The 18165-nt window shown below is 44.3% G+C and overlaps 1 protein-coding gene across 6 annotated transcripts in view; it reads right to left on the reverse strand.

Annotated features, from left to right (window-relative positions):
* Positions 1-18165, reverse strand: part of GIGYF2 (GRB10 interacting GYF protein 2) — a 121516-nt gene that overhangs the window by 13774 nt on the left and 89577 nt on the right. For 5 of the 6 annotated variants that reach the window (XM_012727063.1, XM_012727073.1, XM_012727070.1 and 2 more), the window contains 6 exons: positions 16731-16828; positions 13228-13328; positions 11334-11495; positions 9595-9753; positions 6559-6795; positions 581-703 (listed from right to left, as the gene is read on the reverse strand). In XM_012727063.1, coding sequence (XP_012582517.1) covers positions 581-703; positions 6559-6795; positions 9595-9753; positions 11334-11495; positions 13228-13328; positions 16731-16828 — 880 coding nt within the window. The remainder of the gene's footprint in view (positions 1-580; positions 704-6558; positions 6796-9594; positions 9754-11333; positions 11496-13227; positions 13329-16730; positions 16829-18165) is intronic. The other variant, XM_012727076.1, reaches the window with a different exon arrangement.

An 18165-nucleotide genomic window follows, 5' to 3' on the forward strand; every position in this document is an offset into this window, starting at 1 on the left:
ACATGGCTGTGGGTGGGTGGGTGAACGTCGCGGCAATAGCACGCTTGAACAAACTACTTGACGTAATCATTTCCTGCGGTCATGAGCTGCTGTCTTCCTTTCCACCTCTCTGACTCCTATCTTTTCTATTCAAATGATGACCTAAAGAATATAGACTACAAGCAGAGGTTCTTTGTCACTATTTTACATGTTGCTAAGCTAGCCATAAAGTTCAATATCCCCTAGAGAAAAATGTATTCTACAATCTAAAAATCAAATTTACAAAAGGGCATTTGCACAACATCCGCCCACAATTTTGAAAGTCTCATGCACTTTTATTATTTGTGATTTATCCTCTCAAGAGCTACACTAACAATGTTTAGGGTCACAGAACATCATCTTCATTTTAGTGATGTACCTAACAGATTCTTCACTTTGCTAGAGCAACCACGCTATAGCCTTAAGAGTTTCACAGTGAGCATCTAACACAGACACAACAGCAATTCTGACAGTAGTTATTTTTACTAACCACTAATCCAAAATGCACAATGGCTACTCCAGGAAACTGTCTGATTAGAGCATTTTCACTTTTAAAATTTACCTCTTCTCGAAGCTGTCGTTCTCGTTCCTCTTCTAGTTTTTGGATTTCAGCCAATGACAGTGTTGCCTGGGACTGACATGCTGTTGTATTGGACTGCTGGCCCCAAGTTGAAGAAGAGGGAAGCTAACGGGAAGACAGAAGCATTCATGAGGAAACATGGAAACAGAGGCCGCGATGCCTTGCACACAGCCAGAACATTCGTGTTCCCTCCAACCTCACTTACAACTTACCACTCAAACATCTCTTTTTGAATCCTTGTACATACTATTCCCCCAGTTTGTTTGCTGCTTTTACATTTTTTTGTCATTACCTCACCCTAACATTATTTAGAAGAACTTAAAATACACACAAGACACTTTTATTTGATCACCATTTTGGAAATGCAAGTATGTCACAGCCGGCATTGAAGCATATAGGAAAATAAAGACGTAAGAAGGAAGAGTAAACAAGAGTCGCAAATGTTAAACCCAAGTATGCAATAAAGGAAGTAACATGCTACTTTCCAACAAAGGGTTAAGGAGACTGTCACTGGTAACTCGGCTGCAGTGTCCAGTCATGAGCACTAAGCTTTTATTAAATAAACAAATCTACGTTTCTCCTGAACTTACTAACGTAGAATGGATCCTGAGCACTTTCATGCTCCCAAAAGCCTGGTTATTCTAAGAACTTTCTTTGGTCTTCTGGGCCAAGAAAAATAATTTGGAGCTGTCTTATGGTTCTGAAAATCAAGCAAATAAAAATAACAAACACCAAATCTAGCTAGGTTTAAAATGTTTCATAAAAATAACCCACGAGCAAAAACAAAATGCCAAACAGACCAGCACCTCTACTGAGCACTCTCAACGCTACTGAATATATGATCCTTAACATTTTTGATCAGTATAATCGGTGGCAAGGACAGTTCTCTCAAAATGTACCTCTGCTGGGGTGGGGAGAAGGTGCAGCAGAAAGCTAAGAAAGAAAGATGGGGGTCTCAAGAGGCAAACTTGAGCGCTCTTTCTCCACAGGAAAGGGTCTCCCTGGAAGGTACTATCCAGGTCGTGTAAGGCAGCACAGTGAGTTCAAATCTGCAGCATCACTGGAGAAAATGTGCAGACCCTGCCTCCACTTCTGGTGAGTCAAAGGAGGTAAAAGGTGAAGTGGAAAATGTGCATGTTTCTGTAATTCCGATGCACATAATCAGCCATTACTCCTGGTGCTGCCTAAAGACCCCAGCAGGCTCTCTGCCCCCGGCCCTCTGTCCCTCTGGGCACCAGCCCCCAGTGTCCAGCAGTGCCTCGGCCAGTCCCAGCAGCAGACACTGCCTCCTGAAATGGCCTCTCCTGTCAGGCGCCTCAAGGCCCTTCTCACTGCTTAGCCAAAATACACTTCACTGTACTTTTTCACTCATGACTCATGGGTCTGCTCTCTGGAGTAATGCAGAACAAATCTAGGTCTTCTTCACATGACACACAAGTGTCTGCAGATAGCTATCATTTTCGATAAGTCTCACTTGTACAAAGGAAATAATATCCCACTGCTCTGTCAACACTGCCTCAGGACATTTTCCAGTGCAGCCCACATCTACAATGCCCACTCAGAGAGCTGCAGTTTGTCAATTCTGCTCTTCAGTACAATCCTCTCCCCTATCAGAAGCAGAGAGGAGTCTGGCACATTCTGTGATCCCTAAATCCTAATGTCTTTCCTTCATCAGTAGGAATAAAGATTACTCTTTTCTCTGCCCTGACATTGTTACCTCACTTTTCAACATTATTTTTAAGAGTCTCATTTCCAGTATGTCAGTGTGAGGAACTCTATAGAACCACTCCCCAATAAAACTGGTGACAGTTTTTTTAAACCACACAAAGCCCCTGAGGGTATATGGCAGATGAGGAAACATTTCTTTGAGAAAATCTGAAACCTGGTAGGACCAGAAAATGTGGTCCTTATACCAAGAGCCTCTCAAGCTCCTCACTCAGCCTGACAGAAACCAAGAGGGGGAAGAGACAAGAATACAGGGTTCCTTCTCCCGCAGCTGCCAACCAGTGACCTGGTCTCTAGGAAAAAGCAGGGCATACTCCTTCCTCATCCTGGCTCCAGTGATCTATTCCAAGTTCTAGGTAACAACTGAGAAGTGGGGGCTCCCTTCTTAGTATCATTCAGAGGACAAAAGCCACTCTGCTCTCAGTGCAAACGCCAGGACCTTGACTGCCACTGCCTCCCAAGAGGGGAAATCAGGAGACCTGAGACTTTCGTCCCTCCCCCAAGGGCTTAACTCCTGAAGCAGGAGCATCATTCAGAAAAACACTACACCACTGCCCCAAGCTCCAGCGCTATTCCAGAGATTTCACCTGGGGTGGGAGTGAGTGGGGGAGAAAGGGAGAGTGGAGTTCGGAGTTCCAGGTCTCTTTCCAAAGGAACTGTTTCACATGCAGGGTTGATCGAGGAGTTCAAGCATAGAGGGACTTTCAAAAATACTGCGGACTTTAGGAGGCTGGGCACAAGGCGAGTGGGAGGAGGCTGGTTACATGAAATGCATCAAAACAGATACAGGTCAAACTGCAGGCTGAAACTATGTCTCAAGAATACCAGGGAAGAGTTAGAAGGGGTACTCTGGAGTCAAAAACTAGTATCAAAGACAGACCTCAGGAACTCTCTCTCCAAAGGAGCTTGCATTTGAATGGTTCAGTGTTTTACAAAAAGTTCTGCCCTGGGGTACTTTTGGGAAGGAAAAAGAACAATCTGCTAGCAATTAGTGCAGTCAAACAGATGAATGTGGAAAAAGACAATTACAGCCAGTCCTGCCAAAAGCACTGTCACCCCAGGGCCAGTGGGCAAAGGCCGTCTGCTCTCCCAAAGGAGCAGCAGTGAAGGCATCATGCTGTTGTGTAGGGGAGCAGAGACTGGGACTTCACTAAAACAATCCAGCCAACTACAAAAATGATGATGATGGGGCCAGTACGGGTGGGGGCGGGAAGAGGAATCAATACCCAGAGTTGGTAAATATTTAACAGTCTAGTTGATAACCCAACAATGAGACATGTAAAGAAAAAAGGAAACATGACCTACCTGAGACAAAATGCTGAAACAGAACCTGCCTATGAGAATGGCCACGTGTCAGATTTAACAGGCGTGTCCCCGTATGTTCAGAGCCCTAACAGAGTACTAACAGAGTAAGGACGTAAGAAGGCAAGAAGGCATGGTTGCATCAAGTAAAGACTATCAGTAAAGAGACAGAAATAATTTTTTAAAGGACCCAAACAAAATCTTGGAGCTCAGAAGCATATTAACGGAAATAAGGTATTACTAGGAGCTCAAAAGTGTATCTGAACAGTCAAATGAAAAAGCTGGTGATTAACGGAGATCACACAATCCGAAGAACAGGAAAAAAATAATCAAGACAAAGGAGAGCTTACAAAAATATTACATGCCATTTATCTACACACCCGAAAGTTCCACACACTGCTGAGTATGACAAACGGTGACTGACAAACGTACACAGCGTGGCCAGAATGCTGAAAACCAAAAACAAGGAGAAAATCTTAAAAGTAGTAAGAGAAAAATCAAAATTGCCACTTATTTAAAGGGAATCTCAATAAAACCAACAGTTAACTTCTCATTGGAAACAACAGAAGAAAAAAGACAGGAGGATAAGGTAGCAACCAAGAATTCTATATCCAATAAAGCTATTTTTCAAACATAAAGGTGAAAAGAGGGATACCATTACCCCCTAGAGAAACAGAGAGGAGTGCTATGAACAAGTGTCTTTCACTCAGATTCCTATAAAAATATAAGCTGCCAAAATAAACTCAAGAAACAATCTAAATTGACTTTTGAGAAGTAAAGGCAGTGAATTAGTGACCAAAAACCTATCCAAAAAGAAAGCCCAGGATCAGAAGCTTCACCACTGAATTCTACCAAATATTTGTAGAAGAATTAATACCAATTTTTCACAAAATCTTTCAAAAAGACAGAAGAGGAGGGAACACTTTCCAATTTATCCTTTAAGGTCAGTATTGTACTGATTACCAAAACCAGCTAAAGACATAACAAGGGAAAAAAAACTAGTTACACAACAATATCTTTAATCAATAATAGGGACAAACTCCCCACCAAAATACAAACAAGCTAAATCCAATGACATATAATGAAAAAATTATATTTATCCCAGGTCCAACATTTATGTGACACCTAAAAATCAATTAACATAATACACAGTATGAATAGAAAAAAAAATACACCTGGTGGCGCAGTGGGTAAACACAGCACTGAGAGGCTGAAGCCACTTCAGCATGAGTTTGATCCCCACCCCGGAGGTGACCACAGGGCGCGGCAGACCTCTCCTGACCCGCCCGCTAGCAGCTCCCCTCAGCAGTGGACTTCTTGGATCTGCCTGTTCTGCTCCCCGCTCTGTCTCTGGTGAAGCCTCTCACCGCCCCTGCACCTCTGGCCTGTACCCCAGTTCTGTATGCAGAAATAAATACATCTTTTTTTAAAAATACACAATAATCACATTAGACACAAGCCATTTGACAAAAATGCAATATCTTTTCACAATAAAAATGTTCAACCAACAAGGAAGAGCAGGGAACATCCTAAACCAGGTGAAGGCCATCTATAAAAACTCTGCAGCTAACACTGCACTGATGAAAGACAGGATACTTAACGCTCAATGTCAAGAAAAAGATATTATTAGTTGTCATTTCTACTCAGTATTGCATGTCACTTTCTAGCCAGTGAGATTAGGTAAGGAAAAAAAAGTTTGGAAGGGAAGCAGAACTGCCAAATGATGACATCTTGACATAAAAATCCTAATGAATACACTAAAGGACCAGTTCAGCAAGACTGCAGGATATACACTCAATATACAAAAATGGCCTCTATACCATACACTTTGTAATGAACAACCTGGAAACGAAATGTTGAAAATTCCATTTACAACAGCATCAAAAAGAAAAAGTGTAAGAGCAAATTTCACACAAGAAGTATAAAAGTTATACTCTGAAAACTATAAAACACTGAAATTCAAGATCTTTTGTTTATGGCTCAAAAGACAATATTGTGACTTGGCAAAACTTCTTAAATCAAGTCAATGCAATCCAGACAAGAACTCACCTGGCCTTTTTGTGGAAATCAGTCTAAAACCAACAGATGTAACTGGAAGGGACCCGAATCAGTCAAAACAGCACAGGGAAGAACAGGCTGCAGGGCTCACATTCCCGACTGCGAGACTTGCAGCAAACCACTACCACCCGTATCCAGACTGTGGCACCAGCACAGTGGCAGACACCCGGACCCCTTGGAAGGAACTCAGAGTCCACCGATGAGCCCGCACACCCACCGTCAGATGATTTTTAACCAGGGTACTAACCCAATCAGTGAGCAAGACACAGTCTCCCAACAAATGACGCTGAGGACAACAGGATTGTCACTCGAAAAAGCCTGAAGTCAGCCCCTCACCTTCCTCGGGTTATAAAAGGTAATTCGGGCCCTCCCTGGTGGCGCAGCAGGTTACAGCACAGCACTGAGAAGCTTAAGCCGCTTCCACATGAGTTTGATCCCCGCCTGCCCCGGCAGACCTCTCCTGACCCGCCCGCTGCTCCCCTCAGCAGTGTGCTTCTTCGATCTGCCTGTTCTGCTCCCCACTCTGTCCCTGGTGAATCCTCTCACCCTCCGCATCTCTGGCCTGTACCCCAGTTCTGTATGGATAAATAAATAAATCTTAAAAAAAAAAAAAAGTAATTGGGTCCATGTGGCTCAAAGGCCTAAACATAAGAGCCAGAGCGATGGAGATAACTCAGGGTACGTGCATCTTCATGGTCTCGGATTTTAAACTAAGGCTGAGGCTTCCCGCCTCTCTGGCCTCTTACCGCTAGGCCTGCAGCTCTCGGCCAGCTCAGCGGCACTCGGCAGGACGCAAGCAGGCTCCTGGTGCGGCTGGCACCACCCCACCCCACCCCCTGAGCAAGCAGCGCCTCTTGCTGGCCTCTGGGCTTTACCTTCATCTGTGCCAACTGCTGCTGCTGCTGCTGCTGCTGCAGCCTGCGGAGAGCCTCTTGCTGCTGCTGCCGCTGGCGCATTAACTCCTTCTGCCGCTGGAGTTCCAGCTCCTTCCTCTTCCGCTCCTCCTCCTCGTGCCGCAGTCTGGCCGCCTCCTCCTCCATTCGCAGCCGGTTCTCCTCCAAGCGCCTCTGGGCTTCTTCTTCTTCCCGAGCCCATTTTGCAGCCTCCTCTTCCTTCCCAGAAGGAAAAATAAGAGAATAAGTTTTAGTTAAGAAAACTCAGAGAACACAGAAGCACCGCTTTTGACAAGTGATGGCGGAGGGAAGTTTTCTCTGTGATTCCGTCAAGGGAGGGCTGTCTTATCTTGTGCTCTTGATGCCACATGGATCAAAACATAGTAAAAGAAAATGCAATAGGTTTATAGCAGCCACTGAGGCTTAGCATGTTTACGGGTAAAACTTTCACTCACTGGCTAATCTCTATGGAAGAGCAATGTCCTATTTGAGGTAAATGCTGACCCAAGAGCCTCCCCGCCCCCAACTAAGGAATGTCTCTTGGAAACTGCCAACCCCAGAGCTCACACAGCTTTTCAAGGTGCAAGAGCACCCTTACAGTGTGCTACAGCCGGGAAAGCTCGGCCAGTCTGGAACCACGGCTACTGTTACAGCTGCATTCTGCTTCTCACCTCTGTGGCCTCAGCCCATAGATCCCTCAGAAAATGTCTCCTCAACCCATCCTTCACCTCCTTGCTCATTTTCTCCAGACCCTAGAGCTCATTTTTCTTCTGCTGCCCTCCTGCAAAGCCATACCACTTTCCTTCAGAGAGTCTGTGTGCTACTCTGCAAGGCGTCCTTATCCACCGCACAGTCTTGTTCCTCCTCAAAGTCCAGGGCAGACATCAGCCACTGTGAGGGTCTCCCTGCTTTCCCATTGTGTCCACCACAGCCTGCCCTCCCTTCTTGTCACAGCCTAGCCCAGAGGCAGCAACTGTTCTCGTCTGTCCACCCGCCATCTGACAAGGCTTCTCCCTCGCAGTCTCCTGCCACATCAGGAGTTTCAAGTGCTGGACTCTGCTCTGTAATCTTCCCAGGTGACTAGAGAGCCATGTACTCAATTTTGGTCAAAGGCAAAATTAGGCTTTGATTAGCAAATGACTGTAAGTTTTACCCTGTAAACATGCTAAGCCTTCGTGGCTGCTATAAACCTATTACATTTTCTTTTACTACTTTTTGATACATGTGGCATCAAGAGCACAAAATTGTTCTGGGAGGCTTCTAGAGAGGAGGTTCTTCCCAGACAATAGGCTAGAATGACCACTCTCATTTTGGACACAGGTCATACAAGTGTGTGAAACCCAAAGCGCACAACCAGAGGTGGAAAAAAATGAACTTAAAAGATAACGCACCAGGGCTCTCCCTCATGGTGCAACAGGTTAAAAGCACCACATTATGAAGCTCTCCGAAGCCACTGCAGCACGAGTTCAATCCCCCACCAACGAGCTGACCTATATGGTGTGAAGACTTCTCCTGGCCCACCCACTGCTCCCCTCAGCAGTGTATTTTAGTAGATCTGCCTGTTCTGCTCCCCATTCTGTCTCTGGTGAATCTTCTCACCCACCACGCCTCTGGCCTGTACCCCAGTTCTGTAAGCAAAAATAAATAAATCTTAAAAAAAAAAAAAAAAAAGATAACACACCAAGAAACAACAAGCAAAGCAGAAAGAAATGTGCAAGTGCCTGGGTCCTTTCTGATGCCCACTGAGCCCCGAGGCCCCGTGACCGCCTTACTTCCTCGGTTTGGGAGCCAATAACGTAGCTACTGTTCATACCACTTTTAGGTGAATATTTTCTTGCAGAGCTGAAGGTTTCCTAACTGTGGCATTTATTTCTTATATAGTCATCACCCACAAAGAAGTTGGGCTTCTTGAGGACAGAAATATTTCTTAAAACATTTTATACCCCACCAGGAAACAAGCACAGTAACTGGTAGTTAGCACTTCAACTGAATATGCTATCTGCTAAATAAACAAGCCACGGAATGAACCAATACACAATCTAATAGTAAAGGTTTTACACCACTGATCAAGTTTGGATTTCTCCGAGTTTTAATTGAGAACTTAGGTAAAAGCAGTTACTGTCTACCCTTGGGTCCATCTAACTGAACAAGCACGGATTGCCTCCGTGCTTGAGTCTACACGAAGTCCGTGCTTGAGTCTACACAAAGCAGAGTCTACACGAAGTCATGTCCTCCTCGGGGCACAGCAGGGGGGAGCCTGACACACGCCGCTGCAGCCGGTGACCAAGGCCTATCCCAGGAGCCGCCATGGTGCCGACGGGGCACGGGACAGCACCTTGCCCTGCAATCTTCCCAAACAGCTACAGCCCAGTCCACTTAAGAGGAAAGCTACAGACAATCCAAAGAGCGTTACCTTACAAAATAAATCTCTGCAGTCACGAAGCTAAGGAGATGTGATAACTAAACACACTATTGTGGGGACAGTAAAAGAACACTGGGGACTACTGAGGAGATGTGAGCAGCCACCAACTTTGAGAATGCACCAATACTGATCTATGGTGACAAATGCACCATCCCAATATAAGGTAAAAAACAGGAAACCGTATTTTTCTAAAAAAAATCTAATATTGTTTGAAAAATAAAGTCTACCCCCAGCGCTTTCATGTTCTTAGCATTCAAGGGGAGTGCTTCAGGGGTGCTGGCCGCCAGGACGGCGGAGCAGGGTGTGCGGCGTTATCTGTGGCGAGGCTGCAGACCCTGCGGATGTGCTCGGCAGCCCTGACCCGCGCGCTTGGAGAGAGCAACTGGACACAGCGGTTTCACTCCGGTTCTGCTTTGATTCTCTGATATTTTGCTCAGCATTTCCAATCACATGGGGGCAGTTATTACAAAAGTACTGAGGTCGCTAAGTATCTGTCAGCAAGCTGAGAGTGTCTGGAATCGGCTACTGCAGCAGCCTGGTACTGTCAGGCACTGGCCCTCGCATCAGAGCAGCGACAGAAGCGCAAATGCCGGCACCTGCTTGCGCAGCAATTCTTCCTGCTTCCGCCTCTCCTCCTCTTCTCTTCTCCTCTCCTCCAGTCTTCGGAGAGCTTCTTCTTGCTGCTGTCTTTCCTCCTCTTCTCGCTGTCGCCTAAGAGCCATTTCTTGCTCCCTCTGGCGTCGCAAAGCCTCTTCCTGTATTTGAAAAGAGGAGGGTGCACGTGTGGGTCTCAGTAACCGACATTAAAAGGTGACAGAAACGGGCCACCTGCTGCCTCTGATAAACGTCAGTGGGAAAAGACCTCAGCGTCTAGAGTGACTGGAGCTCTGTGCACGTGAGATACCTGAGCTTGGAGGGGGCGCGCTACTAGTTACCCTAATTTATGTTTAAAATACTAGTTGCTACTAGGACTGCGCTGGGAAGTCTCCCCCAGTCTCCGCATTAGCTTCTCAGCAGCTGATGAACCACAGAAAGGGCCACTCAGGAGTGTTTGATATCACCAGTATTAGTCCCTGCTTCCCCCTCAAAATGAATAAATAAAAAAATTGTACAGTTTTTATTGAGGCAACATTGTTTTACAACACTGTAAATGATTTAGGGTGGGGCTCACACCTCTTCACTGTCTGTTACTATACCACTCCAGGTGGGGTGGCAATTTTTCTCATCAACTGAAAACCTAAGACAGAGAGAGGTCAAATTAACACAGCCACCAAAAAAAAAGCCTAGAGAGGCAGGAGTAAGTTCTCCCGTCAGCAGTACAAAGTAAAAGCTATGTAACACAGACCACGTGCTAAAGAACAGAAGTTATGGATACAGATGTTAAATATATAGAAAAACGTCCCAGTGCCAAAATTATTTAGGAAATGCTGAGCTATAATAGAGAGTTAAAAAGATGTCCTCGCTGGAATACTTTCTAGTGCCCTTACACACTAACACAGAGTGTGATGCTAAGAAACATCAGTTCTGATAGGCAGAATGAAGATTAGTTTTTCAAAGATTATGTCCTGGGATGGGCCATCAAATCGAAATATGAGGAAAAGGCCAGATGACGACAGAGCTATCACAGAAGTGGGTGAGTGGGGTCTTTCTGTTGGGATCTTTAAAAGTCACAACAGGCCCTCCCTGGTGGCGCAGCAGGTTAACGCACAGCACTAAGAAGCTAAAGCCACTTCAGCATGAGTTCAATCCCTGGCCTGGAGGTGACCACATGGCGCGGCAGACCTCTCCTGGCCTGTCCGTTGCTCCGCTCAGCAGTGTGCTTCACTGATCCGCCTGTTCTACTCCCCGCTCTGTCTTTGGTGAATCCTCTCACCACCCCTGCACCTCTGGCCTGCACCCCAGTTCTGTATGCATCAATAAATAAATCTTTTAAAAAAAATGTCACAACAGAAAAGTGGGCCAACGGAGATTTCCCCAAAGCAATACACAGATGGTCAAGAAACATGACAAATGCTGAAGTCACTGGTTGTGAAAACTTAAAGACTGAATTACTTCTGAAATCGAATTGGTTTTCAAAGTCTAGGAGACATACAAAATAAATCAACTCTAATCATTTAGCAAGACTAAAGAATATTCCTCTGGTGGTGTGGGTGGCTAACAGACTTTTTTTTATAAACGAAGCGAGTTTTACAAGGTTCTAATTTCAATCTCTGCTAGCGCCGTCGACCTGAGGGAGGCCTTCTCCCAGAGAACTGTTACCTGTGAAATGAGGGAGAGGGCAGCCAAGGGAAGGCCCTCCGGGGCCAGCCCCATGAGCAGAGTTCTCGAGGCGTACCTGTTTCCTTCGAGCGAGCTCTTCCTCCTCCCGCCTTTTCCTTTCTTCCTCCTGCTGCCTCCGAAGAATTTCCTCCTGCTGCCTTCGGAGCTCTTCTTGTCTCTTTCGCTCTTCCTCTTCACGCTTTGCCCTCATTTCTGCCTCTCTCCTCTCCTGTTCGAGCTGTGATTACACAAAAGTATTCTTAAGAAGGGGAAACCCAGCATGGGGTGTGCGAGATCACAGCGCTGGCCAGCGGTGCAGCTCCACCCGTAGGAGGGGGCCAGCCACTCCCGGGGCCAGCGAGCACCGTGGTCTACGCACTTCCCGGCTGCGTGCCTCACCCCACCTGGACAGACCGCCCACTGCACACTACCACCCACCCCCCACTCCCTGCATGTGGTGGGGCAACTGGCTATTTTGAGACAAACATCAGAAATCGTCCGAAGGGCATTTCCTTGCTCATTCCTACAAAAGATTTTGTGATGGAAGATGTAACTGTGTGACAACAAGGTTTCCACAACAATGCTGTAAGCTGCCAGTGTGAGAAACTACAGAATTCTTACAACATGAAGACCAACCACACAGCAGACGATCCTGTCCACGGTCCTGAACCACCGGCATGCAGACGCTGGCCCCTCTGCCACAGGAGCCAGGCCTTCCCTGTTCTCACCCACATGTCTACGTCTCTCCCCGGGTTTCCCTCCTTCCAGTCTGTGTACATTTCCCACCTTAACATCTAATCCTCTATGCAAAAATCTTTGCCGGGCTTGCATTAACTCCATCCTTCGCCCTGGAAATAAAGGTGGTTCGTGAACGCAGCGTGTGCAAAGGGACGCGCGACTCCCCTCATCTAGTTGCCTCACTCGTCACGTGCTCCTCAGAGGCATGCACCCAGACTTACTTAACTACTTCTGAGCCAGTATGTTCTCATGCGCTTCAGAACTTTCACAAGTGTTGTATTCCTTCTACTATGACTTATTTTCCCCCTGCTTCTACTCTGTCAATCCAAAACCCTTCAGTGGAGTTCAATCCCTATCTGTCCCTCAAGTGCAAAGTGGAGGTGTTACTGTTTATGTCACCTAATACCTGATCCCTCCCCTCTCCAACTGGCTGGCTTATCCAGGTGCAGTTCTGACCAGCAGTAACCAAACACACACATGCAGACATGAACACATCACACACCACTAAGCTCCTCTCTTTCATCATGCCAGGACAAAGCACTGTGGAACTAGAACACACTCAAAACATGCTTGGATTACAGGCTCTTACTCATTCATGGAGCCAGACCCTACTCATGACCCCTTCCTACACCAGACCCCAGTGCTACCTCACTGTAAGAATGCAATATGGATAAACTAAGTCTAATACTATGACAATGACACCAAGTATGACAGATGTCCTCTTTTGGTAAGTGCTAAAACTGAAAGTCAAGATTCCTAGCGCCTCCAGAAGATATGAGTGGAGCTAGGTACTCATGTTCATAGTGAGCTTGTCAGCTGAATGTGTGGGCACACTACGGCATATAAACAAACAGCACAATAGAGATTCAAGGTGGGAACACAAGCTACAGATCGAGAGTCTAAAAAAGCAATGTCAAGCATCCAGCTAGGTATAGTATTTTATATTTTAAGGCCTGCATTTATTACAAGTGTTTCTAGAATGAATAATGTAGTGAAACTATACACGTGACTACAATTATTGTGTCAGCTAATTCACCTTAACTGAGTCAATGAGTTAATTTTAATTGCTGTAAAGTCTTTTTCAGAAGGAGAGGACAATAATAAAGTTAAAATATGAATGTCCTTATACCAGCTAAGTAGTAGTAAGCTGAAAGGAAAAAAGCACAGTTAGCTGAAGAGCCCAAGCGCTCAAGAAACGATTGCATGCACTGTGGGAAGAAGGTGAGTCAGACCTTTGCGGCTTTCGCCTTCTCCATCTGCTGAAGCTGCTCCAGGGCAGGTCCTGGGGCTGCAGGATCAAGGGGCAGGTCCCACACACTACCGCCTTCCCACACTGCAAGACAACAAGAAAAAGACAGTCTGAGCGCCAGAGTTTACACACGTGGGCACGCAGCACAAGCACCGTGAAGTTATTTCCTCATCCGTGAATCATCTCCATCATATTTGCCCGTTATGCTTTGAAGTAAATGGAACTGCCAGGGGGCTCTAACTGTTATCACTGCCCTTAAACACATTTAGATGGAAATAAAGTACCAGGCATTTATTAGGGAGCTAATTTCATCCTCAAAAAATCTTTAATCTGCTTCTAGCTCTGTGGTTGTAGGTGACCGAGCTAGAGATCAGAGGTATTTCTCTAACACTCCCCAGGATACATGCCAAGCATATGGCCAAGCTAGAATTTAATACCCAGCATGCTGGATCCCAAAGCCAGCACACAAGTGGAGAGAGGAGTAACAGGGACAACTATGAAGCGAGAGAGCCACGGAGCCATCACTCATTTAAAGCTGCATGATTTCACACTACATGCATGAATTTCATTTCAATAAATGAGGATAAAAGAGAAAGCGAGGTATAGTGGAAAGTCTTCTAGAAAGGTTGGGCAGCTCTCCCACTTGACAGTGGGTTCTGCTGACCCAAAAAGTCAGGTGATCAGATAGGGACATAAGGAGATCGAGGCTTCTAAGCCTGTTTCCCTAATACCAACAAGGTTTGTGAACATGACTTTATATAAAGTCGTAATTATTATGAATTATTATCTGTATAAAATCAATAGATTATTTGTTAAGGTATCTTGACTGCACCATACCCAAAGAAAGAAACTGTTTAATAAGTTACTTTTAGTTCCAAAAAACTAAAAGTATTAACACCATTCTGACTGCAAATTGTTACCAAGAAAAAAATAAGGTACACTCAGCATGGCAAGTGGATAAGGGGAGCATCGGTCCCTCCAGAATGGCCACGGTCAACACTAGCAAGAGAACTGCTGAACAGCTCAATGGATCGAAGAAAAACCTATCAGAAATCAACAATTCCATTCACAATCACTTCAAAAAGAATCATAACCTCAGAATTAACCTAACCAAGGTCGTCAAGAACCTATACCATGATAACTAAAAGACATAAGGATTTAGGCATAAGGAGATGAAAATACATTCCCTGATCATGGATGGGTAGAAGCTATATAGTCAAAATGACTATTTTACTGAAGTGATATATAAATTAAATGCAATCCCACTAAAATACCAACAATATTTGTTAAAGAAACTAAACATAAATATTGAACTTTACATGAAACCACAGGAGACTTGTAACAGCAAAAGCAATCCTGAGAAAAAAGGAGAAAACTGGATGCATTGCATTATGACTTTGTATTATAAAACAATAATAATTAAAACTATGTTATTGGTATTGAAACGGATACATAGGTCAATGGAACAGAATCAAAAGTTCAGTAATAAATACATATATATATATCAATACTTAATGAGAGTCTCTCTAACAAAAGATGGTAGGAGAAATTACACAATCGTGTTTAAAAACTAAACGGGTAATTTTCTAACTTCATACACTAAAGTAAATGCCAAATGGATTGAAGATTTAGATTAAAACCAGCGACAATAAAATACATAGGAGCAAGTACTGCTGATATGCTCCATGGCACCACAATAAAAGGTGCTTTTGGTGACTTCACCCCTGCTGATAAATGAAATAAAAGCAAAAACAAGCAATTGGAATTATCACAAATTAAAGGTTTTTAAATATAGTGAAATAAGTACATTAAAAAGAAACCCTAGGCCCTCCCTGGTGGCGCAGTGGGTTAAAGCACAGCACTGAGAATCTAAAGCCACTTCCGCATGAGTTCGATTCCCGCCTGCCCCGGAGGAGACCACATGGCGTGGCAGACCTCTCCTGACCCGCCCGCTGCTCCCCTCAGCAGTGTACTTCGTTGATCTGCCTGTTCTGTTCCCCACTCTGTCTCTGGTGAAGCCTCTCGCCGCCCCTGAGCCTCTGGCCTGTACCCCAGTTCTGTATGCACAAATAAATAAAAAAAAAAAAAAAAAAAAACCCTAAAAGGGAGAAAATACTGCTAAATACACAACTGATAAGGGGTTAATAATCAAAACATAAAAAAATTATACAATTCAACAAGAAAAAGTTAAAACTTTGATTAATAAATGGGCAGCAGGTCTGAGCACACAACAGCAAATATCCAGAAAGCCAACAGAAACATGGAAAATGTCATCAAACTTCTAATAAGGGAGATGCATGTTCAAACTCAAATGAGGTCTCATCCCACACCTGTGAACATGGGGCGCATTACATAACCCCTGAACCACATGTGCTGGAGGGGACACAGAGGAACTCCATTACACTGTCAGTAGGAATCACTCTGGGGCCACCATTTTGGAAAACTACCTGGGGTTATATTGAAAAATTAAAATTGGAGACATGGCCCAGCAATTCCACTTCTGTGCATCCATCCAAAGAATGTAAAACCATCAACTCCAAAAGTTACATGCTCAACAATGTGTATCAAAGCACTGTTTACAGTGGCCAGCGCCTGCATCCCAGTGGTAGCGGGTGGGATCAAGACGTGCCCATCCGCACAGGTAGCATTCAGTCATGAGGAGAGAGCAAATGTGGCCACTTAGAGCTACATGGAAGAGGCTCAAAGACTTATTTATGTACAATAAAGCATGTCAGAATGATAAAAGCAAATTCTTTGGACATTTGCATAGCAGAGTATTCCACAAAGTGAAATACTTATAAAAACAAGTGAACATCAATAAGTGAAATGTGGTTTCTGGAGGAAGGTAAGGGAAGAAACCATCAAGGGGACGTACAGATTAGTGACAGGGGAAAAGAATCTATCAACGCCCATGGTTCCTGAAAATCTTCAACTATTCTAACCTCTTGAAAGGCCTATCAATGGTTCAAACTAGCCACTCCACAAACCTCAATCTTTAGAAACAATCCACTAATATCAAGACTTTTTTTTTAAAAAAACTCTAGTCCCAAATTTTCTAGTTTGATGCAGAAAGAACAGGTAAGGGTTCACTTCAATGTAGGTGTGTCTATCCCCAAAATTTCTAGGTGTGTGAAATGTTAAGCTATATGTGAACCCTTGAGTTAAAAGATAACTCACCATTATTTAAAATGTTCAGAATTTTTTACTTGTGCAGTATCAAAAACATCTTACACTGCTTAGAGCAACATAAAACACAGAGGCTAACTCAAATTCCAAGTGGGTTACCTACAAATTTCTAGCAACTCCATAATAGTATTATTTTTATTAACACTTTAATCCTTTGCTGGGGGTCTACTAAAAATTGAGTTTTGTGATTAATCAACATAAAACTAGTTTTAAAAAAAGTACATTTTTTAAAAATTGATTTATGCAAGCATGAGCCTAAATCCACAGAGCTGTTTACTCAGGGTCGATCTAAAGGCTTACCTGCAGGCTGTGAGGTTGTTGGCATCTCCCAGATAGAACCAGTATCTTGCACTGATACAGACCTAGTTACGGAAGGAATGACGTTTTGATCAGATATTCTGCAAAATAAAAATAAAAATATATTAACCTCCTCGTATCATTTTTTAAAAGAGGGATTTCTAGGTTATCTACAGGAGTTCCAGGTATTTGGCCAGAATACACCATTACTGTTTTAAGGGATATATAATAGCACTATCAAAGCATCCATGAGAGAACCCAAGATAAAAGCACAGTGACTACACCTCTGGGCTCCTCAGTGTATCAGCAAATACTATATAGTGGATACATTTGCTGTCTTAAAAAACTGGGAATGTTGGGCCTCCCTGGTAGTGGTGCAAGGAGTTAAAAGTGCAGCACTATGAAGGTCTCCACAGCCACTGCAGCAACAAGTTCGATCCCCAGCCAGGGAGTGACCCACAGGCCACAGCAGACCTCTCCTATTTCCCCCCTGCTCCCCTCAGTAGTGTACTTCGTTGATCTGCCTCCCCACTTCTGTCTCTGGTGAATTCTCTCACACCCCGCCACCAGCACCTCTGGCCTGTACCCCAGTTCTTACAAGCATAAATAAATAAATTTTTTTTTTAAAAAGATTTGAGACTGGCCCTCCCTGGTGGCAAAGCGGGTTAAAGCACAGCACTGAGAAGCTAAAGCCACTCCCGCATGAGTTCAATTCCCGCCTGCCCTGGAGGTAACCACATGGCGTGGCAGACCTCTCCTGACCTGCCCGCTGCTCCCCACTCTGTGTACTTTGTCGATCTGCCTGTTCTGCTCCCCACTCTGTCTCTGGTGAAGCCTCTCGCCGCCCCTGAACCTCTGGCCTGTACCCCTGTTCTGTATGAACAAATAAATAAATCTTTAAAAAAAAAAGATTTGAGACTGTCTCAGTAGGTCACAGACCAGCATACAATGAAAAATGTTCAGGCTTCTGTTAAGTCTAAGGTCTTTGAATGCTGTCTCTAATTAAACCCTATCATGCCAACAGGTTTTCAGCTTCTCAGAGACCCAGTTTGCCCATCTATTAAACGAAGACCTAACCAATGAAACTTCTTATTTCACAGGATGGTTTATGACTCAAAAGAGAAATACAGAAGGTTTTGGTTAAATGAGCCAGCAAGGTTTTTAAGAATAAAACCGCAGGAGACACAGTAACCACCCTGAATGATAATCTGAAACTGCACACGTTGAAGACTTCTGGCACGTTTCCCTTTCCTCACTCCCACCTTAATGATTCTGGGTTCAGAAAAACTTTTTTAACTACATGTAGCGCTGTTAAATTCCTTTCTTGAGAGATCATGGATAAAAATGAGGTTAAATGGCTATAGTACAATTTTTTGTGGCTGGTTCCCTATGACTAACACAGCTTCTCAAACATTATTATTCTTTGATTATTGTTCCA

Source organism: Condylura cristata, unplaced genomic scaffold (assembly GCF_000260355.1).
Source record: "Condylura cristata isolate star-nosed mole 26May11 unplaced genomic scaffold, ConCri1.0 scaffold00002, whole genome shotgun sequence".
Classification (NCBI taxonomy): domain Eukaryota; kingdom Metazoa; phylum Chordata; class Mammalia; order Eulipotyphla; family Talpidae; genus Condylura; species Condylura cristata.